This window comes from Corythoichthys intestinalis, chromosome 22 (genome assembly GCF_030265065.1).
Source record: "Corythoichthys intestinalis isolate RoL2023-P3 chromosome 22, ASM3026506v1, whole genome shotgun sequence".
In the NCBI taxonomy this organism is placed as follows: Eukaryota; Metazoa; Chordata; class Actinopteri; order Syngnathiformes; family Syngnathidae; genus Corythoichthys; species Corythoichthys intestinalis.
Window position 1 is genome coordinate 20,515,994 of NC_080416.1, and position 27,559 is coordinate 20,543,552.

At 38.7% G+C, this 27,559-nt stretch overlaps 3 protein-coding genes across 3 annotated transcripts; 1 reads left to right on the forward strand and 2 right to left on the reverse strand.

Moving 5' to 3' along the window:
• Positions 1 to 1,825: 1,825 nt before the first annotated feature.
• Positions 1,826 to 14,135, reverse strand: smim12 (small integral membrane protein 12). The gene is made up of 2 exons (XM_057828269.1): positions 14,002 to 14,135; positions 1,826 to 13,339 (listed from the first exon to the last, which is right to left on the reverse strand). The coding sequence occupies exon 2, from the start codon at positions 13,327 to 13,329 to the stop codon at positions 13,054 to 13,056; it is 276 nt and encodes a 91-aa protein (XP_057684252.1). The 5' UTR covers positions 13,330 to 13,339; positions 14,002 to 14,135; the 3' UTR covers positions 1,826 to 13,053.
• On the forward strand, positions 3,824 to 8,967 carry gja4 (gap junction protein alpha 4). Its single transcript, XM_057828267.1, has 2 exons — positions 3,824 to 4,043; positions 5,790 to 8,967. Exon 2 carries the CDS (start codon positions 5,799 to 5,801, stop codon positions 6,894 to 6,896), a length of 1,098 nt encoding a protein of 365 aa, XP_057684250.1. The 5' UTR covers positions 3,824 to 4,043; positions 5,790 to 5,798; the 3' UTR covers positions 6,897 to 8,967.
• A 1,120-nt stretch (positions 14,136 to 15,255) lies between the features above and the next one.
• pef1 (penta-EF-hand domain containing 1) lies at positions 15,256 to 19,483 on the reverse strand. Its single transcript, XM_057828268.1, has 5 exons — positions 19,308 to 19,483; positions 16,673 to 16,889; positions 16,267 to 16,422; positions 15,950 to 16,093; positions 15,256 to 15,844 (listed from the first exon to the last, which is right to left on the reverse strand). The coding sequence occupies exons 1-5, from the start codon at positions 19,326 to 19,328 to the stop codon at positions 15,615 to 15,617; spliced, it is 768 nt and encodes a 255-aa protein (XP_057684251.1). The 5' UTR covers positions 19,329 to 19,483; the 3' UTR covers positions 15,256 to 15,614.
• Positions 19,484 to 27,559: the final 8,076 nt, after the last annotated feature.

Below are 27,559 nucleotides of genomic sequence, written 5' to 3' on the forward strand. Positions count from 1 at the left end.
TTTAAACAGGTATATTCAGTTTGCATATTCAGAAGGAGCAGCTTTGAAAAGAAGAATACATTTTGCATCAGCTCAACTTGAATACAAGTGCATATTATACAGAAATGTTGCTTTACAACAACTGGGAAATGTTGAAATCTGTCAAAATAATAATCATAGTAATATCTCCCTTAAATCTTTTCAAATCAGCACTAATTGAAATAAATATATATTTGACTTTCCACACATACACTGCCGGCCAAAAGTATTGACACCCCTGCGATTCTGTCAGATAATGCTCAATTTCTCCCAGAAAATGATTGCAATGGCGTACCGCACGCATGCTATTTTTAGACCGTGACGTCGCATCGTAAAGCGGAAGTAAAGCAGAAGTGGGACATTATAGACCCGCCCTCGCAAAGAAACCATGTTAATTCTGCTACTTTTCGCCGGTAATCTTTCAAAAACGAACATGCCAATCACACATGGCTTTTTTGGAACTTGTAGAAACAACTCTAGACAGTACGACATGAAGGATGTTTTCTTCATACGTTTCCCGAAACCAAAAACTCGGGAGGAAAAAATGTGAAGAATGAATCAACTTGTGCGGACTTTTAACACCAGCTCGGTGAATCCATTCACATTTTATATGCAGTAAATATTTTGTTGGGTTGGCATGGTCTTTCAGAGGACAAAGTGGTAAGCCATTTTGATATTTTTAACTTATTTTTTAGAGTGACGTTGTGCTGTGCTGCTTCTGTCTAACAATGAATGACCTGAAAAGAATTAAAATGGTATCTGACTGCCACTGTTATCTTTTCTGTTGTAAAAAAAAAAAAAAAAACATCTTTAGTAAAGGAGAAGTGTAAATAAATTATACAATTAAGATTTGTTATCAATTAAAAAATTAAAAGTGTTTGTTGGCTGTCAGTGAGTAGCATTTGCGATCGCTACACAAAATATAAATTACCCCCAAGAACGGTCAGAGACGTAGGACAACCACTATATATATTATATATATATATATATATATATATATTTATATATATATATATTTATTTTGCTTGCAATGAAAAAACACAAAGGACATTGCAAAAAAAAAAAAAAAAAAAAAAAAAATTATTCATTATCATTTTACATAAAACTCCAAAAATGGGCCGGACAAAAGTATTGGCACCCTCAGCCCAATACTTTGTAGCACAACCTTTAGACAAAATAACTGAACAACCGCTTCCGGGATTCATCAATGAGTTTCTTACAATGCTCTGCTGGAATTTTAAACCATTCTTCTTTGGCCAACTGCTTCAGGTCTCTGAGATTTCTAGGGTGCCTTATTAACTGCCATTTTCAGATCTCTCAATATGTGTTCTATGGGATTCAGGTCTGGACTCATTTCTGGCCACTTTAGAAGTCCAACACTGCTTTCTCTCAAGCCATTGTCTAGTGCTTTTTGAAGTGTGTTTTGGGTCATTGTCCTGCTGGAAGACCCATGACCTCTGGGGAAGTCCCAGCCTTCTCACACTGGACCCAATATTATGTTGCAAAATTTGTTGGTAGTTTTCAGACTTCATAATGCCATGCACATGGTCAAGCAGTCCAGTGCAAGAGGCAGATAAGCAACCCCAAAAGATCAGGGATCCATGTTTGCCTGTGGGGACAGTGTTCTTTTCTTTGAAGGCCTTGTTTTTTCCCCTGTAAACTCTATGTTGATGCCTTTCCCAAAAAGCTGTACTTTGTCTCATCTGACCAGAAATCATTCTTCCATAACATTTTTGGCTTTCTCAGGTAAGTTTTGGCAATCTCCAGCCTGGCTTTTTTATGTCTCTGCGTCATAAGTGGGGTTTTCCTGGGTATTACCATAGACCAGGGGTTTTCAACCCAGTCCTCAAGGCACACTGTGGGTCCTGGTTTTTGTTCCAGCCGATCCAGCAGAGACAGTTGAACCAATGAGGCTTCTGCTAAAACAAGCCACACCTGACTGCAATCAACTGATTGCACTTGTAAAACACCAGATTGGGGAAAAAGTGTTGTCATCTTGTTTGGTAAGAATGAAATCCTGCACCCACAGTGTGCCTTAGTGGAATAGGTTGGGAACCCCTGCCATAGACCATAGAGTCCCTTTCCATTTAGACGTCGACGGATAGTATGAATTGACAATGTTGTACCCTCGGACGCCAGGACAGCTAGAAGTTGTTTGGATGTTAGTTGAGGTTCTTTATCCACCATCCGCACAATCTTTCGTTGAAATCTGTTGTCAATTTTTCTTCCCCATCCACATCTAGGAAGGTTAGCCACAGTTCCATGGGCTTTACACTTATTGATGACACAAGGCACAGTAGACACAGGAGCATTCAGGTCTTTGGAGATGGACTTGTAGCCTTGAGATTGCCCATGCTTCCTCACAATTTTGCTTCTCAAGTCCTCAGACAGTTCTTTGGTCTTCTTTTCTCCATGCTCAATGTGGTACACACAAGGACACAGGACAAAGGTTGAGTCAACTTTAATCCATTTTAACTGGCTGCAAGTGTGATTTAGTTATTGCCACCACCACATGTGCCACAGGTACACAAATTAGAGAAGCATCACGATTTTTCAAAGGGTGCCAAGAATTTTGTCTGGCTCACTTTTTGAGTTTTGTGTAAAATGATAATGATTGAATTTTTTTCCTCTTTCTGTTTTGTCATTGCAAGGAAAATGAATGAAGATATTACTACCAAAGCATTTGTCATTGCAATCATTTTCTGGGAGAAATTGAACATTATCTGACAGAATTGCGGGAGTGCCAATACTTTTGACCAACAGTGTATGTAATAACAGTAAAGTAACATATTAAGGGGAAAAAACACCTTTATCATGTCCATCTGAGAGGACTCTTGATTACTTAATGGAAAATATATGTATATCAACTTTCATTTTTTTATGTATAACAGTGGAAAAACATACACAAAAGCCAGTATTTCCAGGAAGTGTCCATCAAACATAGGGGCAGACATTTTACCAACATGGTACAATTTCAAGCAATCAAATGCAAGTATCCCAAATTACCTGCCCTTTTTGTTACATTAATACCCATTATCACACGCACCTTTGCTCCATTTTATTCTTGTTTTTGTGTGCAGGGATAGCTGACATTACAAAATGGCTGCGCCCGTAAGAGGTGACGTTTTTTTGTGTGTGTTTAAACATTATTCCATCATCAGAGTTTTAAGAAATTCGCAATTCGCATGCCAAAATACTTTGAGTAATTTTTCTTTTTTTTATGGATGTCATTTATACTAAGTGTCGATTTATGCTTTAAAGACACAACAGTAAAGCAATAACATCAAATTATTTGCAATGCAAGATTAACTACTCCCTATAATATTCTTGTGTGTGTCGGTCTCTCTGGGTGGGTTCAGGTTAAAACTGTGCATAATAACGATAAGAAGGATTTTGTGGTGCTTGCTGGTATAAACTTTAACAGGTCAATAAAAAAAAAAACTATTGCTGCAAAACATACAAAATAATTCATTTTGTATGAAACTTGGCTTTGCAGAACCTGTGTTTTGGTCACTGGCGCCCCTGTGTGGCATGTTGGAAAGTTACCCCAAGCTTCTACGTCACGTATTTTGATAAATGAGGGCAATCAAGTAAATAATTTTATTGCTGGCTGAAGGATACGGTATTCTCATTGTACAAATACATTTACAAGAAAACCTTTTCATGGTAGGGGGGGAGGGGGGGGGTTGTAAAACCCCAACCCAAGCCCCACTATGAAAAAGTTCTCCTGACCTCAAATTCTCAATTCATTGATATGACACGCGCGTTAAAGTAGCATGACGTTAAAATAAATAAATATGTGCTCCAATTTGGAACTCAAATGACGGACCAAGACTGAAGAGTTGCTCCATCCCATTTCCTGCAGAAGGTTCCTGAGGGAGGGCCAAAGTGAACTCGGAAGCATGGGAAAGTTCTCTTCACTTTATTTTTCCGATGACACGGAATCTTTTTAAAGAAGGCGAATACGATTCAGAGGAACATACAGGGAGAGAGCTGGAGACATAGACGTTCCACGAGAGAGAAAGGTAGAAGCTGTTTGACATGCTTTAAATATGAAAATATATCATATTTGTTTAGCTTAAAAGTAAAACAAACTGACAGAAAATATAAATAATTCTGAGTTCAAATTGTACTCTATTTTTGGGGTCAGTTCTAAAATTGAGCTCGTCTGTAGCCTTAAATATTTTTCCGTTTGGATTACAGTTTCTTCAATTGCATCCCTAATAATTTATAAAATATTTTGTGCTATTGTGTATTTAAAGTCAATGAAATACTCCGGCGATTACGGATAATTATTACATTTCCCCCCCCCAATTTAATAAATTTTATTGCACTAATATTTTAAAATTGTTATTATTTTTGTAGTGCTTTTGCATATTTAATTACGTAAATGTTGTTGATTTCCAGTTATTATGCCCCTCACTTTGATTTTTTTTTTTTTTTAATATATATATGTACATATTCAAAATTTACAAAAAAAAATGTGCATTCTTGTTAAACAGCAAATAAGAGGAATATGTGTTTGAACAAGGACACCTTCCTTTGTTTCACACTGTCCAAGTGAGTGTGTATTTACTTTATATGGGAATTATTTTGCCCCCATTGATGTTTTCCTTTTTTGGAAGGGCTGAACTAACAGAAAAACAAAGTAGTCTAAATAAGTCAACAAGTATCACAGCGGTATCCCAATCTCCCACACAGGATGTTTACTCAGATTGCGTGTTTGTGAGTGTGTGTGTGTGTCACTTCTCGACACACTACTGTGTCATTACCATTAAACACTTCAAACGACCCCCATCCGCTGCCCGTGAAATTATGGCAATTATATGTAACTAATTGAAGGATTATATTAAAGCACTGATTTGTTCTTATTTCGATTATTAACAATGTTGGAAATGTTTTAAATGATTATTTAATATATTTCATGTTAAATTTTGACAATGAAGGACAGCACAATTGCATGTGTGCGTACGTGCATGTGTGTAAAGGTCTTGTTTTGAAGCCCATTGTAATAACACTAAGTTCGTGGAAGAAGCAATAGGGGGCAAAGCCAAATAATATTGAGAGGAAAAAAATGAGCAGGAGCTTAGTGGGAGTATATTACTTAACTGAAACATTAATAAATCTACATAATTGCGCACGTATGCATTAGTTGTGTGCTTGTAAAACACCCAGTGCTGAAATCAAATACCAGTTAGGTGTTAAGTGTTGTTCTTTGTAAAAATGCAGGTATAAAAGCAGAGGTGGGTAATTTTCGACAGTTATAATGCCTGGAATCAAATTATGCTTGAGAGCAGCAGTTGCTGTGTCCAATTTGAACACAAAGACCTTACTATTAAAGAGAAATAAAGAGTTGTTTTTTATTGGGCATTTGTTTTGGTTCAACCTGGCTAATTTTTTCGCAGTAAAAATAAGAGAACTTGTATAGTCGGAGGGAAATGATGAACATAAGCGGTTTTGTGCAAGTATGAGAAATTAAAACTAAAAAAGTTAGGATTAGACAAAGTATTTGAAAAAATGAGTCAGTTTGTGAAAAGCAAAACAAAGTTAAACCTGCAGAAAATTACTGTAGTACCACAAAAGACAACTGTACAGCTACATGGTTAAAACTCAGGCAGTGATTACAAAGGAAAAAACTACTGTATATGAAGTCCTCCGCTATGGTTCATCTCCTCAAGAAGCATGATGGAGGCTCGAATTCAAACTATTTCAACGAGAGTCCATTAAAAGCATTCCACACTATATTCTTTTTGTCTTTGTGGTTTTTAAAGGAGCAGAGGATGTCCAGAGCTGACTGGTCCTTTCTGGAGCACCTGCTGGAGGAGGGCCAGGAGTATTCGACTGGCATTGGTCGTGTCTGGCTAACTGTTCTCTTCCTGTTTCGTATGTTGGTGCTCGGCACAGCAGTCGAGTCTGCCTGGGACGACGAGCAAGCGGACTTCATCTGTAACACACGACAACCAGGTTGTACGGCAGTTTGCTACGACAAAGCCTTCCCCATCTCCCATTTTCGCTACTTTGTCCTCCAAGTCATTTTCGTCTCCACGCCAACCATCTTCTATTTTGGATACGTGGCTATACGGTCTGGGAAGGAAGAAGTTGGAAAAAATGAAAGCAGGCAGGTAGAAGAAGGTGGTGGAGGTAGGATAGGGGTTGTAACAGAAAGGGATAAAGAAAAGACAAATCAAAAAGAGGGGGCTGCAAGAAAAGGAAGCATAGTTGAGAGGAGTCCACCCGAAGCTCCAAAACTGAAAGGAAGGTTGTTATGCGCGTACACATTCAGCATCCTTCTAAAAGTTCTGCTAGAAGTCGGCTTCATCCTGGGGTTGTGGTTCCTTTATGATGGCTTCCTAGTTGAAGCAAAGTTTGAGTGTGTGGGCTTCCCATGCCCTCATACAGTGGACTGCTTTGTCTCTCGACCTACAGAGAAGACCATCTTCACCATCTACACTCAGGCCATCGCAGCTGTTTCCTTGCTGCTCAACCTCTTTGAGCTCCTACACCTTCTTCAGCTAGCAATTTCACAGCGACTGAGGAAACAGTACAGCTCCCAGGGTCAGGTGTATTTACCACAGCTAGAACAGGCAGGTACGGTGGCCCGTTCGGAAGCCCCGCGGACACGGGAAGAAACACAAGAGTCTTACAATGGCAGCCTACCAGTGCCAAGTGAGGCTACAGGCTTCACGAACCCCTGTGAAAGCTATGGCAATCTAGCCATAGCAGTCAACTGGGAACCTGCAGAGGGAGGGAGTGATGTGCTTCCTAGCTATACGAACTGCATGGAGGCTATGAGGACATCACGTTCACCTAGGAACCACTACGGAGCAAAGACCAAGAACAATCATAGGGGAATTGCAAAACAGAAGCACTATGTCTGACTGAGGCTTGATGAAAATCATTTTGTTATCTTTCTAACATGCTTCTTTGCACATGACACTGGAGTAAACGAGGTGCCACATAAAAGCTCATATAAAAGACAAGAGTTGTACTGTGAACCCAATGCCTCAGAGGCAGCAACACACTTCAGACAAACATTGGCTTGATAACAGACCCATTTTGGAGAACGCTCCCCATGGCAACTGAAATTTATACTTTTCGGTCATGAGAGACTTTCTTGTTTCATTAAAAAGCTTGAATATGTAAGTGAAAAACAATGTCTTGTGAGCATTTAAGAGAGCAGTATTTTATCAGTTGTAAATAAATACATTCCTTTTAGTTCCACACAGTCATCCCTGGAGCTCCTCTCAGTCCGCACAATGGAATGCTCTTGTTTCAGTTCTCTTCCCAAGAGGCACACATGCATGCACACACACGAACTGTATGCTTTTTATTTCACACAGTCAGAGTTGGTCACTTGTCTTAGGGTTTAAAGGGCTTGATAAACAAATGGGGACCAAACCCATCCATTTATAAAATTCTCATGACTTTAAAGTGCTCACTTCAATTAAAAAAAAAAAAAAAAATCTATATTGAATCAAAGGACCATTCACGAGCATCCAGTTGGAAAATAAGCTTAAAAGTGATTCTTCAAACTTGGACTAAAGGTGGTACAGGTGATGCAAAAATCAATGAAGTATGTATTTATACGAAACATGTTAATATTTATTGCATTAAGTAAAATAAAGGAAAGATAAACTGTGTATGCTCTTTTGATGTCCCATTTCTCCAGCACAGGGAGTAACGGCGACCAATTATATGGTACAATGTAGGAGGTAAAGCACTCTTTTTCCTGGCTCGGTTTAAAATCCCACTCGGAGGTCTTGTTGTTAACACTGTATAGATGGAAAGCAACTAAGAAAAGCCAAGACTACAGCTTTGCCAAAGGTATGTTGTAAGTGACCGCAGGTATGTAGGATGGACTCCATTTTGTATAGCCCTTGTCCTCAGAAGTACATTCTGACCTGGTTTGTCATGAAATCAAAATTATGCTTGACGAAATGATTGACTTATGTCAAATAACCGCAACGTAGACAATTTTCCACTCAAATTCTTTTCTAAATATGAGTTTTGAAGGTGTACAGTTTGCTTGTGATGGATGTTGGGCATTGTACTTGAGTTTCTTGGCATTTATTTCACTGAAGTTACAACGAATGGAAATAATAATTATACAATAATAGGAAGACCATCCTCAAAGAGGAACTTTTACTATGTTCAGGCACTGACGTGGGGCATATATTGTTCCAGATAACAATTCAAGTCAATTTTCCAAAGCTGCCTGTTTCCAAGCCTATTCAGTAAAACTTGGCTGGCATTCCTGTATAGTCCTATTATCTGAGTCCAGGTGGGCGGGTCCATGTGTGCTGGGCACTATCCCGTCATTGTTAATCTGGGTGTTTTTACCAGGCCAAAGAGGGAGGTGCTGGCAATAGGAGGGGGCATTCAACAGATTGCAGGGGTCGACCAGTATTATCTTTCCAGCTGCCTGCCGAGTGTGAAAATGAAGTGTGATCATCTTTTACTATGATTGCAATTGATTTTTGCATAAAAGTCCCAGAAAATTAGAATCCTTAATCCTTCCTGTGTGGGAAGATGTGATAGGTCACCCATACCATACTAATACCAATGAAATCCATTTGGGATTGACTCCCATTGTGACAGAGTTTCCTGAGATTGTTGAAGTCATTGCTGATACATTTCCTCACTCTGTTGGTAAGCTGTGTTGCTCATAGCATGACAAGGTTTTTTTTTTTTTTTTTTTTTGAAGCCGCATACCTCAACAAAGGACATTCAGCAACTTCCATAATTGCAACACACTTAAGTACATCCTAAAGAGAAAGCCCAACAATGATGCTCTCAAGAAAAAAATGACTTCATAAATTTGAGTGGGGGCCCTTCAAGACATCAGCCTTTCACAATGTATAAGGAGCTTAGCTCCGTCTCTATAAAATACCAGATCATTTTAATAAAAGGCATTTAAATAAAATGCAACAAATAAATGATGAGTAAATTGAGCACAAGAAGGTATTCAAGCGCAAATGTTATAAAAGCAACCAGCAGAGCTAGCAAGAGTAGACAATGGAGTTGAGGTGACTGAGTTAAAAATGTACAGTTTAACGTAGGTTATTACCATTCAATTCAATTCAATTTTATTTGTATAGCCCTAAATCACAACAACAATGTCTCAAAGGGCTTTACAGAAATGAAGCAACAAAAATGAATAGATACAGTTCAAGTCCTGGGTATCCCCTATCCTTAAGATCCTCCATGCCGGCAAGGAAAAACTCCAAAAACTCCAGAGTCAATTGGGAGAACCAGTAAGTGATTGTTCTTCTTTTATCCTTATTTTTATGGTTTACTGTTATTGTTGATAAAAAGTACCAATTCCCATTCTCCCTATACTGTCTCAATGGCAATGATTCTCACTGTATCCATAAAAATATCAAGTAGCCGGTTCTCAGATTGGGCAATTTGCTCGTAAACAAAACATAGCTTTGACCATCCTCTAAATTTAGATTCTGGACAGGAAGTGGGTCTGTACCTGTTTCCTCTTCCACTATTGTTTCTCTCTTGGGACTGTTCTGCAGAGGAAAATTCACCCTGACAATGGGTAGTGGTTGCATTGTTCAATGCTGCCCATCTAAAGCCAAGAGGAGGACTTGCCTACCGCACACTAGTTAAGTAACAACACTCGGCCAATACTAAAACAACAAACATTTTTAATTTTCACCTTTCATACAGCTCTGCTGCATTTTGGCTATGCAAAATTTACAACTATGTTATCCAAGTCCTTCGACTTCATTGTGTACATTTTAATATATTTTTTTACAAGGAATGCACAATTAAAAGCAAAAGCCCAAACATGGCTGAATGAATGACTTGGACTCTTTAAAATATTTACATAGAATCCCTGTTGTTTTCCAGTATTCTATGCAAAAGTGTGTTTATGAAGGGATGCCATTCCAACGAGCAGACAGCACTATTGTTCCTGCAGCACTTTCCCGCCTGTCCGCTCAGGATGTTGCACTGCGACACTTTCAAAAGATCATGGAGAAAAAAAAAAAAAAAAAAAAGGGAACCTCCAGAATCACCCATTATTCACCATCATCCTTGCAGGAACAATGCAACGCCTCCCAACATCCCTCTTATACTTTCCCAGGAGTCTTGCTGTCCAATTCCCACAGTGCTGTCCAGTTTGGAGGAGTTGTTCTATTGTTACCTGTCCTAATTGTTCCCAAAAGGACCTAAACACATACAAACTCCCTCTTCCTCTTGATACAGAGTCATGCCTCACATCCATACTTTCTACTAACCTCCAGCAGTTTGATATCATTCATATCCTGGAAGTAAAAGAAAAAGCAAACATGACTGTTTCTCATAGATATACAGTGGGGAGAACAAGTATTTGATACACTGCCAATTTTGCTGGTTTTCCCACTTGCAAGCCATGTAGAGGTCTGTAATTTGTATCATAAGTTCTCTTCAACTGTGAGGGACGGAATCCAATACAAAAATCCAGAAAATCACATTGTATAATTTTTAAATAATAAATTTGTATTTAACTGCATGAAATAAGTATTTGATACATTACCAACCAGTAAATATTTCGGCTCTTATTTCTTTTTTAAGAACTCCTCCCTTTGAACTTGTTACCTGTATAAAAGACACCTGTTCACATGCTCAAACAAACAAACTCCAACCTCTCCACAATGGCCAAGACCAAAGAGCTGTGTAAGGACATCAGGGATAAAATAATAGACCTGCACAAGGCTGGGATAGGCTACAGGAAAATAAGCAAGCAGCTTGGTGAGAAGGTAACAACTGTTGGAGCGATTATTAGAAAATGGAAGAAGTTCAAGTTGACGGTCAATCTTCCTTGTTCTGGGGCTCCATGCAAGATCTCACCTCGTGGGGCATCACTGATCATGACGAAGGTGAGGGATCAGCCCAGAACTACACGGCAGGACCTGGTCAATGACCTGAAGAGAGCTGGAACCACAGTTTCGAAGAAAACCATCAGAAACACATTACGCCGTCATGGATTAAAATCCTACAGCGCACGCAAGGTCCCGCTGCTGAAGCCAGTGCATGTCCAGACACGTCTGACGTTTGCCACTGACCATCTGGATGATCCAGAGGAGCAATAGGAGAAGGTCATGTGGTCGGATGAGACCAAAATTGAACTTTTTGGTCTAAACTCGGCTCGTCGTGTTTGGAGGAAAAAGAAGGATGAGTACAACCCCAAGAACACCATCCCAACCGTGAAACATGGAGGAGGAAACATCATTTTTTGGGGCTGCTTCTCTGCCAAGAGTACAGGACGACTGCACCGTATTGAGGGGAGGATGGATGGCGCTATGTATCGCCAGATCTTGGCTGACAACCTCCTTCCTTCAGTGAGAGCCTTGAAGATGGATCGTGGCTGGGTCTTCCAGCATGACAACGACCCAAAGCACACAGCCAAGGCAACTAAAGAGTGGCTCTGTAAGAAGCATCTTAAGGTCCTGGAGTGGCTTAGCCAGTCACCAGATCTGAACCCGATAGAAAATCTATGGAGGGAGCTGAAAGTCCGTGTTGCCCGGCAGCAGCCCCGAAACCTGAAGGCTCTGGAGAAGATCTGTATGGAGGAGTGGGCCAAAATCCCTGCTGCAGTGTGTGCAAACCTTGTCAAGGACTACAGGAAACGTTTGGTATCTGTAATAGCAAACAAAGGTTTCTGTACCAAATATTAAGTTCGATTTTTGTGATGTATCAAATACTTATTTCATGCAATTAAATGCAAATTTATTTTTTAAAAATCAGACGTGATTTTCTGTTTTTTTGTATTAGATTCCGTCCCTCACAGTTGAAGAGAACTTATGATACAAATTACAGACCTCTACATGCTTTGCAAGTGGGAAAACCAGCAAAATCGGCAGTGTATCAAATACTTGTTCTCCCCACTGTATATAGCTAAATTTGATAACTACATAGCAAAAAGACCCGAGGGCTAGAAGGACATGAACCTTCATTATTTAAAACAGGAAATGTTTGCAACATTGTCATTCTCTGCAAGCCTAATATGAAGTCTCCCAAAGACCATTTCTGACAGCAATCTTCAAAGTCATTAAGTATTCCTATTGAAGTATCTGTTTCACATCTAAGGATTTAGTGAAAATTTTGAAGACTTGATTAAAATAAAATGCAGACTCGCTTCCATTAAATGAAAGTTGACCTAGATAGTCTTCCAAGTTGTCTTCAACAGACGTTTAGTCTACATAAATGCTTTCATTCAACGTAACATTAACTTTTTTAAGGTGCACATTCTTGCAAGGTTGGTTGAAAATTAAATGTTTTGGCTGCTTCAAAATCAAGACAAACTAGAAGTTTTTTTTTTTTTTTTGATATAAACAACAGCTTGCAGTTCAACAATTTACACTTTGTTCGATCAACTTCCACGTGACACACAGTGGCAAAGGGTCAGTGTGCTAAGTGGTGTACAACTTTCTAAAATGAAAGTGTTGCCGTTTCACAAAATAACAAGACTAAGCTGCTTAATCTTCACCGCAGACCTCCCACTCATGGTTGATTGCCTGCATACCATCAAAAAAGTCATGATTTCTCCCGATACGCTGTAAAATAAATTATTTACTTTGGTGAAAGTTACAGAGAAACAGGCAATATGACAAAAGCTACAGTGCACAAAAATAAAAATAAGGCTATCTTGAACATTATTTCAGGAAAAGTACGTCAGAATTTTTGTCCATTGTGAAAACAAGTCATATCTAAAAGGTGCTGAGTTTTTTCCCCAAACCGAACACATCCAAGCAGGCTTTGTTGAGCTTTCTTTCAGTCATGGTGGATGAAGGGTCTTTTCCCAAAAATTTCTGCACAATTTAGAACAACATTGACCAAAGATTAAAGGGAAACTAATGGAGTCCAACAATTTATTGATTCACAAGCATGTCCAGTGTCCAAATACCTTTGGCCATATTTGCAGCTCAAAACACAATACCTGTCCTTCGTTTGAAGCATACAGGTTTGATGCAATATTTGTGTCTGATTAAAAAAAAGCCCCCTTCCATGTCATTGTGATAATGTTTTCCACATGTGAAGGGATTAGCTTTTCTCAGGACGGTTCCTATTCAGAGCTGCTTTAGGCGTAAATTCCAGTTTCTCCTTGAGGCTAAGGACCTGAGTTCCGTCCATCCCAACCTGTTCCTGCAGTTTTCTTTCCTCCCTCAGTTCAAGAATGCTCTTCTCTTCCTCTCGAGGTTTTGGGTTCCCTCTGATAAACCATTCCAGGTGGTAGCCCACTGCTCCCACCACAAAAGCCACGGGGAAGGTGACATATGGGGCGTAGGTCCGCATGGCTGTCCAAACTACAGGCCACATGACTGCACACCTATTCGAATCCCAAGATGTGGGAAAAAAAAAACATTTTATAAGTTATAGCCCAAAATGACTTCAAGTGTCATAATTAAATATTAGCACAGGTCAAGCTTCTTGAGTTGACTACGGAGTCATAATTCATTCAATATTAGTACAGGTCAGGCTGCTTAAGTTGACTAAGGAGAGCTCGTGCAACATTTCTTCAGACGTGGCTCCCTCTAGTGTTAGAACAGATAATAAAATAAACAATACAACTGAAAATGCTACAAATAAATGGTAATCTGAATCCTGTTCTATGTCCTTTTTCAGTTTCAGTGGTTATGTGATTACTTTGACTCAATCTCAAAATACATCACCAGGGTAAATAGAGATATATATCATTGCTTTCATAAAAAGCTGCACTCTTTGAAGGTGGTCTGGCTACTTTATAGGATTATTCCAGCTCTTCATATTCACACTCTTTTCTACAAACAATATAGCTTTATAACTACTCTATATTTGGGTGGTTGCATAAACACAGTGAAATACTGTAACATCATTGTGTAACGACTAATTAGCAACATTGATGAGCGAGTTAAGACTGATGATAGCGCTTCAGTGACTACAATTGCTGATTTAACAATAATTCACGTTGCTTTAGTGGGAAAAAAACATTACTTATGTCATTCAACTCACCTTTACGGTTTCACGTTGGTGCCGCAGTGGAAGATCTCAACTTCCGGGGGAGTGGCTACGCTTCAGTGTTACATGATTGGTAGAATTTTCTTGCTCTTTATATCCAAGAGGTGATGGTGTTTTCGTTTGTATTTAGCACCCCCTACTGGTCAAAATTGTGCACTGCCAAATGAGGTGCAACCCTTTTGTTTGATGGGACATTGCACTAAAACACAACGCAAAAATCAAAAGGGTGATAACATTTGGCTTTTTATTTTTGGGGTTTACCTGTGATTTAAAAGGTTTTCCCAAGTCCCATAAAAGTGTATTTTCAAAATATAATACCCCATTTATTGTACTTCACGATGGCATCACAAAAAATAATGAAAACCCGAGATACAAAATCCTAATTTTGTCATAAAACAGAATTAAATCCTCAATGGAATGTAAATTAAGTTGCGGAATATAGATTAAACGAGTGGTGTTTGAAACTATTTTGCTTTGTTTTGGTCAACAAGCTCAGAACGGGTGGAAATCAGTGGCATCAAGTTACAAAAATACATTGTTGTGATTCAGAAGGCACCCTCAAAAGGTTTTCTAACCTTCGAAAGTAATCTAAAATGATACTTGTTTTTTTTTTTCACCCATGTAAACTTCTTTCCATTGTATTAATATAAAATACTGCTGTCTTGTCAACATCTTATTAAGTTAGGGTTAATAAATGTGTTATTAAGCGTTAACACGTTTTTGTCTTTGACTATGTTATTTATACATATATATGTATAGAGAGTGTCGCAAAAAATGTATACAGTCTTTGACTTTAAATAGCTACTATTTTTTTTCGATTTAAGATTTGATTTTGGAGTAAGAATGGCAGGTGCTGGGCTCACGTTCGAGCAAAAAACAAAAAAAAAAAAATGTTCTGAAAACATTCTAGAAATGTGAACATAGGCTGAAGTGGCAAGACACTTTACGCTTAAGTTCCACAGAGATGCCCCAACACGAGATATTTCAACCCAGTCACTCCTTCGGAAAAAAAAAAAAAAAAAAAAAAAAAGGTCCAATAAGTTCCCTGGCTGAAAGTCCACACCAGACAGTGACTCCAGGCAAATTCAAGTGATGTTCCACTATAAGTTGAGGTTTTTCTTGTGTCCAGTAACTGCAGTTATGGTTCTCTGTGGAACTCACACGTAAAGCGTCTTGTCACCTCAGCTTTATTTTCAACATTTCCAGAATGTTTTCAACATTTTTTTTGCCTGTATGTATGTATGTATATATATATATATATATATATATATATATATATATATATATATATACATACAATGGGGAGAACAAGTATTTGATACACTGCCAATGGGAAAACACATTGGCAAACCCAGTGTCAAATGCTTGTTCTTCCCACTGTATACCAGCAATAGTAAACAGAATGTCACCTACATTGATGACTATCATTTCTTGCTAGCCATTAAATACTTTTTTTTTTTTTTTCTTTCTTTCAATGTTACAACTTCGCACAACCCAGACAATATGAGGTTATGTTTCATGTCTCTATAGCAACATGTCACAGAATGTACTGGCAGCTATGCCAAATGCAAACCAATATCTGGCGATCCATACAGGTGGAACTACGCTCACATGAGTCTTGTAATGGCCCCTGAGAGGAAGTCCTCATAGTTAAGGCGGATGTTGCCTGTCATTGTTGTGTCTTTCTCTCTGAAGAACTGAGTCATGCTCTGCAGTTGGGTGCACACTTGGATGAAGCGATCCAACTGCATGCCGGGACGTGCAGCACGCACGCTGAAGCGACGCACCAATGACTCGGCGAACTGGGGACTCAAGTTGTAGCCCATCTGTGCAAGGGCTAGGTGAGGAAAGAAAAAAATGGTTGAGAGAAAACGGTGAGGGAGTGTAACGCATGTTAATTGGGGTTCTCGGACTTCAGAAAATGTACGAAATTACAATTAACCTTGGTGTAGCTCTGTGCCACTGATAGACCCTGAACGATCCCTGTCATATTGCTGAAAGAGTGCCCTCCATTTCTGCATGAAGTCCCACAACGCTGAGAAACCGTAAAGGTCCATACGACTTGACTTTGTCCTGTCAAACATGTCTAAAAGTAAACACAATAACAACACGTTGAGAACTTCGAAAGCCTCAGATCAGTACATATTATTTAATACTTATTTATTGTGAGTGTAGTGTCTTTTCTTCTTCTACATTTAAGCATTGTAATTGATAAAGTCACTGTAGTAATATTTGTGATGCCGGTACTGGGTGACTCACTGATCATCATGAGGCAAGTTTCGTCATTAAAATTTGACCAATTGGAGTTGAGAAGAGCCTGCTTGAGCTCCTTCAGGTTGATATACCCACTGTGGTCCGTGTCGACACTCTTAAACCACTGGTAAGCCTCTGGGTTGACACCAGGTGGGATGTTCCCTATAGACAGAACAAAGGCATAAAAGGTGATGGAAAATATGATGAACAAGAATAAGGATATGCTGCACTTCTAGCCAAAGCCTTATGACTTTTATCATTGAAACATGAGGCTTTGACAGTTTGATCCTACTGGGGGGCATAAACCGAACCTGTCAGTCTGGAACTCATTTCACATCCATCAATTTTGCACAGATTGTGTGAGAAGAGAACAAACATGAAAAAAAGGGGCTGCAAGAAACTATGGCTGTACCTGAAGGAGCAGGATGGTTATAAGGTGCTCCATGAGGTTGCCCCCCGTAACCCGCACCCCCTGGTCCAGGTCCGTAGTGCCCTCCTTGCCCTTGACCATAATAGCCACCTGGTGGAACTGCTGCGCCACTGTATGGAGCGGAGGGTCCCGATTGATATGAACCGCTGCCTCCACTGTAGGGGGCACTGGGTACTGGGTGTCCCACCCCTGGATAGCCCTACACAAAAGTGTATAAAAGAATTCAGAAAAAACAATTCCCAGCGGGAATAGGCTCCAACTCAAAAACAAAAAAAGTAACACAAAATGGATGGATGAAGAGTCCAACATAAGAGGAGTTTAAGGGGGGCTGCCCTGCAGCCCCCCCTGGTGGCCAAAAAGTGTCATTGCATGTAATTGACTCTCCTATACATATACAGTATATACATATACAGTGGTACCTCTACATACGATCACTTCGACACACGATCTTTTCGACATCCGACGTAAAATTTGAGCCGCCATTTGTTTCTACATCCGACGAGTTGCTCGAAATACGACGACATGACAGCACTGCAAACGAACGCACGGTGGATTTTCTTGTGTGAGAAATCAACACAGTTTTCAAAAAAAGTTGATACAGTTGGAGAAACAAGGAAAAAAGTGATGCTTACCTTTGAAATGAAGATGCAAGTTATAGAAAAATATGAGCTTGGGGTGCGCGTCCCTGAACTGGCTCAACAATACAGCTCCATGGTCCTCTTCCGACCACCGTTCGCCACTATTTATAAGTTAAGGTGACAATTATTATTGTGGTAACATTGCCAAGGAAATTGCCAGCTTCGTCACGTTTTTATCATTTATTTAAGAACTTAACCAACACAAAACGCCCATTGTCTTAAGCAGTTGACCGCTCTCAAGAAAACGAAAGTATTATCTCTACCGCACCGACCTATCTCACTGAGACGTCACCTTCGCGGTGCGTTCAGGGACAGTAAAAAGTGTCCGCCATATTAGAATCCGATTCGTTACATTATTTACAGGAATAATTATTAATTATTCTTCTTATTATTATATTATTCTGAATTATTTATTTATAACTTATTTGTTTTTCTATGTTTAATTGCCATTTGTAACAGTGCCAGCAGTATTTATTAAGAATTTAGTGTATGTTTTTAGGCTTTGGAACGAATTAATGGAATTATAATGTATTCCTATGGGAAAATCCTGCTCGACATACGACCATTTCGACTTACAAACAAGGTCCTGGAACGAATTAAATTCGTATGTAGAGGTACCACTGTATATACATATACAGTATATACACACACATATATGTAAATCATTAAAGGAAATAACAAAAATGAATGAAATGAACAAAAAAGATATTTTTATAATGGGTCAAAATAATTTTTTGAACAGATAATGTGATTAGCACCTTGGACGGTCATTTGCTTTGCAAAAAAAAAAAAAAAAAATCGGGGAGGGCAATTTTATTTTTCTCATTATTTTTATCTTTGTTTGATTTTTTTTTTTTTTTGATTGAAGCAACTTTTGGGGGGATTTGATGATTTAGACACCAATATGGACCCTACACAAAAAGGATTGCTAAAATCAAACAAAACTTTTTACACCAAAAATTAAATGTGTTCAAACGCAAATATTTGAGTCTCAAATATTTTTTCGCATTCAAAAACGTTTTTTCTATGATTGATTTTTTTTTTATTGAAGTGATATTTTTTTGTTTGAAAATATATATATTTTGTTTGAAGCAGCTTATTTTTTGATTGAATAATAAAGACACAAATGTCCTAGCCAAAATGTTGCCCAAACGCAAAACAATATTACATCTCTCAAAAAAGTTGCTTCAATAAAAAAAATAATTGACTTCAATCCCCCAAAAATTAGAAGAAAAATAGCTTTCAATTGCATTTTTTTGAGTTTCAAATTTATTTTTGCATTCAAACACATTTTTTTGATCAAATAATGTAGACACAAATTTACTTTCATATGCCTCAGCCCAGGGGATACAATTTTTGACTGGGGTAACTACATTGGCACGACACCTGCGAGCGTACCACATTCAATGGATGACGATCTTTGCGAAAAGTATAGCTGTCCTAAGCAGCCTGATTTAGAATTCCCCTCAAGAATGATGGGAAACAAAAAAAATGCTCATTTTCAACTTATTATTATAAATATTCTTGTAAGTTAATTTTATTGCTGACACTGCGTTTTGGGGTCATCAACATGTTGTCCCCCCTGGCCCAAAAGTCTAACTCCGCCTATGGTATCCAACCATAATCCTTTACATTAAATAGTTTGACAAACATACGTGCACCAACTAAACTACGCTATTCGACATTAGAGCACAATGTTCTATCTATTTTCAATCATACTTTTCATTAAATAAAACTTCCCTCTTGTCTGGACACGAGTCATTAATCGAAGTTTGTCTGACGTACAGCCATGTGAAACATTTAAACTGTTGAATTATAGGGTGTAGCCAACATATGCTAACGACGTTTGACATTGAAAGACGACGGAAATCACAAACGAGTGTAAGCGTGTAAGTAATTGAGTGTTATTTTGCGGCAAATGTCTTTCCAACAGTCCACAATAATATTATAATATGAAGTACTGCATTGCTTTACCTTACCTTTCCGTAGTTGTAACTCATTTTTACTTCCTTTTACCAGGAGGGTTGTTCCTGCTCCGTCACAGATGTATTGATTGGTTTATTTTACCATCTATCCAAACCACACCTTCGTTCTCGATTATGATTGCACAATCAAATTGCACCTATTGTTCTTTGATTGGAGAACCAGAGGCAACGTATTGTTGACCATAGATATCAAATATATAAGCCTTGATATCTAGCAGCCATCTTGGGTCGGACCATATTAATGTGGCTGTGATTCAGCCTGAATCATTCACGTTGGATGTTGAAAAAAATGTTAAAATTAGTTTAATTATGTACGCATGTATTCAAATTACGGCATATTTTACGTTTTCAAACAACTCTCCTTTTGAAAATAAGATTAAATATTTTAAAAGCGCACGCTCCATTGACGAAAAATGGCCGACAAGTGACTACGCTTGTCTTTAGTAGATTGCACAGCACATCTCACATCTAGGAACATATGTGTTTTGTCTGTTGAGCTCTGGATTCCTACTGACTGACTCATTTCTCCCGTGACAGTACTTTAATACTGGTTAAGCGCTTTCAGTATAACTAAGGTTAATTTATTATTTATTTTGTGGAATTAGGACTCGCATACTGATACATTTTATGTGTGTGAGGCTATGAGCTTAATATCTCAGAATTAAGACTTCAATTAAAAATATAAAATGTGATTCATTATTTCGAAACAGTTAATTCTAATGTCAATTTTTATTTTATTGTATGACTACCATCCCACTTTTATATACTCGTAGCCGGAGCAAAAAAAAAAAAAAAAAAAAACCCTTAGATAAATTTAATAACGGAACACAAAAAAGAATAGAACATATATACATACATACATACTGTATATACATACACACACACACACACACACACACACACACACACACACACACACACACACACACATATATATATATATATGTATATATATATATATATATATATATATATATATATATATATATATATATATATATATATATATATATACACACACAACTATAACTATAACTCTCACAAATTCCATGACGTAAAAACGGGCCTCCCAAAATGCGTGATTTAAATTTGAGCGTGACAAATGGATGGTGTGGTGGGCTTCTTTCCTTTTAACTATAAAATGTCAGAGACTGTAGAGATTTTTTAAATTATGAACAGATAAAATAACCTTTATTAGTCTCACAAGGAGGGAAATTTGCAAAATCAGCAACACAAAATGTTTCCTTCAAGTAAAGCCCTATAACACCATTTTATGTTGTTTGTGCTTGTCATTTTCCTCAACCTTCAGATGATTAAGTTCTTGAATAGAGACTGTAGGAATCAACTCTTTTTGATCTTTTGAATAGCAACAATGACTCAGGTGCCAACAGCTGTTTCATTTCATGCCTGCAGGCAGTGTTGGGCACGTTACTTTAAAAAAGTAATTACTCACTACTTCTTCCAAAAAGTAACTGAGTTAGTAACTGAATTACTCTATAGTAAAAGTAACTAGTTACCAGGGAAAGTAACTATTTCCATTACTTTAAAAAAAAGTTATTGTTTGTCAATGAATTTAAAATTTTCTGAGCTGTATTGGAGTCAGTTGAGTAGAGAAGAACAGACAGGTAGTTGTGTTATAAAACCTTGTAATATTTATTGCACCTCACCAGCAACAGATTTATCCTGCACTTGAAGCGCAACAAAAATAAACAGATTTGAATTGCTCACCACAGATGTCGACAAAAGCTTTGCCCCGGGACATAAATTACACTTTACATGTACGTTCTTTCCTTTAATTTCGACCAACTTGAAATAGTGTTTATACCTCCACCTCGTAAAGGACAAATTTTCCTCTGAATGCTCTGCCATCATATCCTTCTGCATCTGTTTTGTGTGTGTGTGTTTGCCGCATGCGCTGTTCCGGTTTGTGTGTGAAAACACTGGCTTTGATTGGCTTACCATGACACATGACTCTAACCCTCAGCCAATCACAATCACTTCCATCGCATCTATCCAGGGGGTGCATTCAGGTAGCCTCGTCCCCCTACTCCTCCCGTCACCCTCAAAGTGTCTGCCGTCCTCAAGATGGAAGCAGCATTCTTGCTGGCTGACAGTGTGGATGGGAACGAGGCTAGCATTCAGGTGTAGCAAACACAGAAACGTTAGCAAGCTTTGGAAAGTATTGTCTTAATGAGCAGGGACAAACAGCCAGGAGTCATAAGAGGTACATGTGCTATTAGGCTCGAGCGTTTACGTCACAGAATGGGTGATCACGTGAGATTTGACAACAACGCAGCCATATTGGAAGCGGGTCTAGCTCGCGGGACATTAAACTTTAACTTGCCAGTTCGCTAAAGAGACAAACTCGTTACTAAGGCAAAGAACAGATATTTGATCAAACTTAAAGTGCCTGTGACACGAAAAAGCATGTTTATTTCATAATACACGCGGTATTTTATGCCCCTGAATGATATGGACCGCTTGGATGTGTGTGGAAGCGATCGCTATTTTTATTTAGTTTTTTTTAATCCCGCGCCATGAAAATGAGTGACTTCCGGCTTCGGTCTTGCATTGAGGAGGAGGGCGCTGTGACGGCTACGGTAGAAGACGTCCTCTTCACGCTACAGTGTACTGTTGTGTATGAGGACGAAGGATTCAGCTGATTTTGCGGATTAATACGTTTATTTTTCGCATCACGCCAGCCAAACGGCTGCAGAAAAATCATTCTCTATGAGGGAGAGGCGTATGCGCCTTTTTGGAGTTTCAAAAGGTTCCCATTCACCGTGGATATTTACTGTGGGACCATTGGACTTACGAGGAAGTGAGTAAACATCTTGTTTTGTATTATGTCAAATACGAATACAGCGATTACAAAGTAAACACTACAAACTTCCTTTAAATAAAGGACTACTTACGTTTGATCATTGATAGGCATGTAAAAAGCTCTCCTAACGCTCTTTAGCAGCAGCACGTTAGCTGCACAACAACTCCAGCCACCCTCCTCCGGGGAACGAACTGTAAATTGCTCTCCGCCAGACGGTTTGCCGATCCGCGGAGACAATCGACAACCGGGTCGTCATGTCAAATAATCCAGGCTAGTTATATGTGATTTTCCGCTTCGAAGACTTTGAAACATCACTCGGTTCGGGTTAGCATGTCGGCTAGCTGTCACGCCTTCTGGTTTGTTTACATTCTCCGAAGCCGGGGAAGGGAAATGACATATATCCGATTTAGGTGTCATAAAATATCGTTCGGGAGGTGCGACAGTAAAGGTGAAGTCGACAGTTTTGACCATTATGGAGTAATTTTGCCATGTCGTCCTGAGTAAATGCATTTTTATTATTTCATATTCCATTCAGCACAAGACTGCTATTTGTCATGACCATGCCATTTATTTAGCAATTGGGGAAAATACTTGGATAAAAAGAATATCCTGTAAAAATATTGAAGTAAAGAGACAGAAACAATGACATTTTGCGGCTCTCTTCGTCGCGTTTTCCTCGTTGTGAATAGTTCCCCCTTGACGGGCTGAGTGGTCCTTCTCAAGCCATTTATATAGCTATTGGGGAAAAATACTTGGATAAAAAGAATATCCTGTAAAAATATTGGAGTAGAGAGACTGAAACAATGACATTTTGCGGCTCTCTTCGTCACGTTTTCCTCGTTCTGAATAATTCCCCCTCAATGGGTTGAAAAGTAAAACCGATGAGCCCAGTCTACCGCTGACGTCATCCACCTGTTGGGGACGCTAAAGCCCTATAATGGTAGGCGTGGCTAACCGGCAGATTAAAAGACTAATTTCTCGTCATCTGTGCTTTGCTAAATTGTTGTATATAGTCGAATCGTCTCAAAATATGATTCTAATTCACATAATAATGTCATTTAAGACTTTTTTTCTCGTGTCGTGTGCTCTTGAAGGATGTGAACAATGTTGACCCTTATGAGCAAGCCGAAGACAAATGGAGTAAAGATGTCGACGGGCTTCCACAATTACGCAAAATGGGCACTCTGCTGTATTGATTGTTTCTTGTATGTTACTAAATTCATCAGCGATTCCGAAATTACAAATCGCTACAAAGCTACGAACAATTTTCCTGCGGATGGGTGCAGGACCTGCACATTATGACCGTATCAAATGGCAACGCCATCGTTCTTGCAAAGGTAGGCTATGTGTGTTTACTATTTTCATTGCCATGAACCTGAACACACCCAAGTCTTGGATGACAAATGAACTGAGAAGAGTAGACTCGCTACGGCTGGTAGTTTCTTCAATTTATTCAGAGTAAGTAAAGTGCGAGTCTACGTTCCACTGAGCAAACCAGTTTCCTCTCCCGTTAGATAGAGGGCTATCAGTTAAAAGAGTGGAATACAGCCTGTAAATTGGGGGCAAACCAATCCAAAACCTAGTCTTATACATCACCTTGCCTTTAGTCAGCATGTGAAAATAGGAACCTGTGTGTCTTAACCTTCGCCGAACCCCTTAGACTTACGCACCGAACCCCTGGGGTTCAACTGAACCCAGGTTAAGAATCACTGCATTAGATGATGTTCTGTAGATTTAGGCAAGGCAAACTAATTAGCACAAAACAATTCAACACAAGGTAATTCAAAGTGATTTATGTCACATGAAAATAATAATAATTAAAAAAAAAAAAAGTTAATTGTCTTTCTTTTGGGACACTCAGGTTGCTTTCACTTTCTCTGAAATGTTTCTTTCCTCTTGTACCTTTGGGTGTGTACTATTGCATTATAAATAGAAAACCTTGGTATCAACAGACTAGGAAAATTTAAAACAAAAGAACGATATTAATGAAACTGGCCATAAAAAAAGGACGTTACCTTCACTTCAATAAAATTAGTAATACTAGAATGTGTTTTTGATGGGGGGGAAAAAACTGTCACCAAAGCAGCTGTGGATAATTTTCTGAATGGCACCCGCGGTGACCAGGATTTGACTGAAATTATGGTGCAAATGTTTGCTAGTTATATTAGGCAATTCTGTACAGTTTAAAAACACTTTGAAATTGTTGAGAGAAATGGTGGAGGAAATGTTTTGTATTCATAAATGTGTCCTCAGTTCATGTTGAAATAATGTTTCTATTGCTTGTTAATATTGACATATTATCTTTTGGCCACAAGATGGCAGGATGGGACTTAATTGTCTAAAGTGCTACTTTTATTACTTCTTCTTATTTGACTTTGATGACTTTGATTTGTGGGATTGCCTGTCAAGACAGCAATGAGAGAGGATGTATCCGCATGTCAGTGGAAATTAAACATGCCAAGTTTTGGCTAAAAGACAACTTATTCTCCGTCAATTCTTCCTACGAATGCAACGTCGAGCTGCAACCACCTCAACAGGTTATGGGCCCAGGAGTCATTCGAAGGATAGCGTGCTCACGGACTGTTGATTAGCAGAAAAAGCTAACAGGCTACATGGATCCACGAGGAACAAGTAGTTTACCTCGACTGGCATTTGACGGAGATGAAGCTAAATATGAACTCTGGGAAACTAAAATGTTGGGACATTTTCATCTAATCGGGCTAAAGAAGACAGTGCTGGTAGGACCAACCACTGAAGCAGAGAGAGAAAATGATGAAATGAAAAATGCGGACGCGTATGCTGAAATGATACAACTTCTTGATGATAAAAGCCTTTCATTAATAATGAGAGATGCGCCAAATGACGGAAGAAAAGCTCTGAAAATATTAAGAGAATATTATGCTGGGAAGGGAAAACCCAGGATTATAAACTTGTACACCATGCTAACATCTCTTCAAAAGGGAAAAGAAGAAAGCATAGTGGACTACATAATAAGAGCTGAGACCGCCATCACAGCATTGCGAAATGCAGGTGAAACATTGGGAGATGGTCTACTTATCGCAATGGTCTTGAAGGGGCTGCCAGAAAGTTTCAAGCCATTTACAATTCATGTGGCGCATACTGATGAGAACATGACATTTGCAGAATTCAAAACCAAACTCCGAAGTTTTGAAGAAACGGAAAAATTAAATTAAATGCAGCAGAATCAAGCAACAGAGTGATGAAGACTCAAGCAAGAGCTTCAAAGCAAGCCACAAAAGCAAACGCTCGTGACCGGATCAAAGACGACACAGAGTTGGTGTGCTTCAAATGTGGGATCAAAGGCCACCGTGCAAAATCATGTCGACAAAAGACATGGTGTAGTCGGTGCAAAACGGACACGCACAAAGACACCACTTGCAGACACAAGGAAACACCGGAAGGAGCGAGAAAAATTGCTGAAGATGGAGATCCTGACTTCGTGTTCAAGGTGAGAGATGAACAGCCCGACACCAGGCGGCAGGATACACACAGCATCCGGGAACGAGGTCTGATGGTGGACACGGGAGCGACATCTCATATCATCACTGATGTGACCAAGTTCAAAAGATTCCAGGAGATGTTCAAACCAGAGAACCACAGCGTCGAGTTGGCAGATGGTACCCGGTGCAGTGGAGTCGCACTCAAAAGAGGAGATGCTGAGTGCTACCTGATTGACAACGGATGACATGATAGCTGATATCATGACAAAACCGGTAACAAAGTTAAAATTGAAGAAGTTTGACAGTGTTATTTTTGGAATTTGAAATTCAAAAGTTCATTTGGTTGTTAAAAAGGCCATCAACATGAGAACAAGTGGGGGTGTTGAGAGAAATGGTGGAGGAAATGTTTTGTATTCATAAATGTGTCCTCAGTTGATGTTGAAATAATGTTTCTATTGCTTGTTAATATTGACATATTATTTTATGGCCACAAGATGGCAGGATGGGACTTAATTGTCTAAAGTGCTACTTTAATTACTTCTTATTTGACTTTGATGACTTTGATTTGTGGGATTGCCTGTGAAGACAGCAATGAGAGAGGATGTATCTGCATGTCAGTGGAAATTAAACATGCCAAGTTTTGGCTAAAAGACAATTTATTCTCCGTCAATTCTTCCTACGAATGCAACGTTGAGCTGCAACCACCTCAACAGAAATAATCTGAAATAAGGGAGTTAAAAAAAAAAATCTGTACAGATGTATCTTCACCATGATGTTTTATTTCATCACATTATTTTAACACACATTCTTCCATTAGAATATTTGATTAAATTGACTTGTCAGCATGATATACACTTCAAAAGAACGTGATTATTTTTAAGGAACTTCGGTTATGCAGAGCATCAGTGCATAATCATGACATCACATAGTAGACAACACAGTACCAAGCTAACTGACAATATAACAAAGTGCGACCCCCAGGCGAGTGAATGAGTTAAAAACATATCTGTAACATATAAAGAAAAATCTAGGGACTGGTTTAGCAGTGATATAACAAAACGGGAAAATTTGAAATAATTTTTGAGAAAATGATTGTTAATCATAGTAATGGCAAGACAAAAAGTAATTTGCCACCATGCTTTGAACAGACTTGACAGTAACACCAAAGCTTTAGTGTTCACCTGAACATGAACTCGTTCCCAGTGTCGTCACAGTTCCAAGGGAGAATAATCCAATTATTGATTACTGACTTATTTAGTAACTTAATTACTCTCCAGATTACTTTATTCTGAAAGTAAGTAAGTTACATCTCCAGTTATCAAATTCATATATAGAGCGGACCCCATTATAAGGTGCAGTAGTAGTAGTAGTTAGCGGTAGTTGTTGGGTTATTGAAGGCAGACAACGGTATTTCTTCAACACAGAGCGTCCAATGAACCATAATATTTTTGTGGGACACAAACTATAACAGTGACCGTATTTCCACCTAGCAAAAGTGCTCCCTCTTGCTGCCATTGCTTTTGACACTCGTCACTCATGCGCCGTCACATATTTAAGTATGGCGTTCTGTTTGTTGACGTTTTAATGCAGAGTGACTTTGGATAAGTAACTGTAGGAGCCTAAACAATGATTGAGTCAATTATTCATGTTAAATGTGATTTATCTATTCTGGTTTCATAAAATGAGCTAATTGCATCATTCTTTAAAGAGCTGTGTGTGCGCACAGGTGCGCTCGGGCATGAGTAAGAGAGCCACACAATATTTTGACTTCCCGATTCTCTTGATTTATCTCTCGATTTCATTTCAAATTAGATAATTTCTTGGTGTTTCTTCGTTATTCTCTCAGTTTGCTCTTTTGTTTATGTTTTGGATATCGCTCTGTGGAGTCAGTTTTTGTTTGCAGGGATTTGGAGTAAAAAGAACGAACTCAATATAAGCAGGGAGAGTCTTTATTGCCGGCT

Coding starts and splice junctions, on each gene's coding strand:
- pef1 (XM_057828268.1), bottom strand. CDS start 19,328: ATGAGTTACAACTACGGAAAG. Junction 16,890..19,307: donor TGAGTTACAACTACGGAAAG/GTAAGGTAAAGC, acceptor ACTTTTGTGTAG/GGCTATCCAGGGGTGGGACA. Junction 16,094..16,266: donor AACTTGCCTCATGATGATCA/GTGAGTCACCCA, acceptor GTTTACTTTTAG/ACATGTTTGACAGGACAAAG.
- gja4 (XM_057828267.1), top strand. CDS start 5,799: ATGTCCAGAGCTGACTGGTCCTTTCTGGAGCACCTGCTGGAGGAGGGC.
- smim12 (XM_057828269.1), bottom strand. CDS start 13,329: ATGTGGCCTGTAGTTTGGACAGCCATGCGGACCTACGCCCCATATGTC.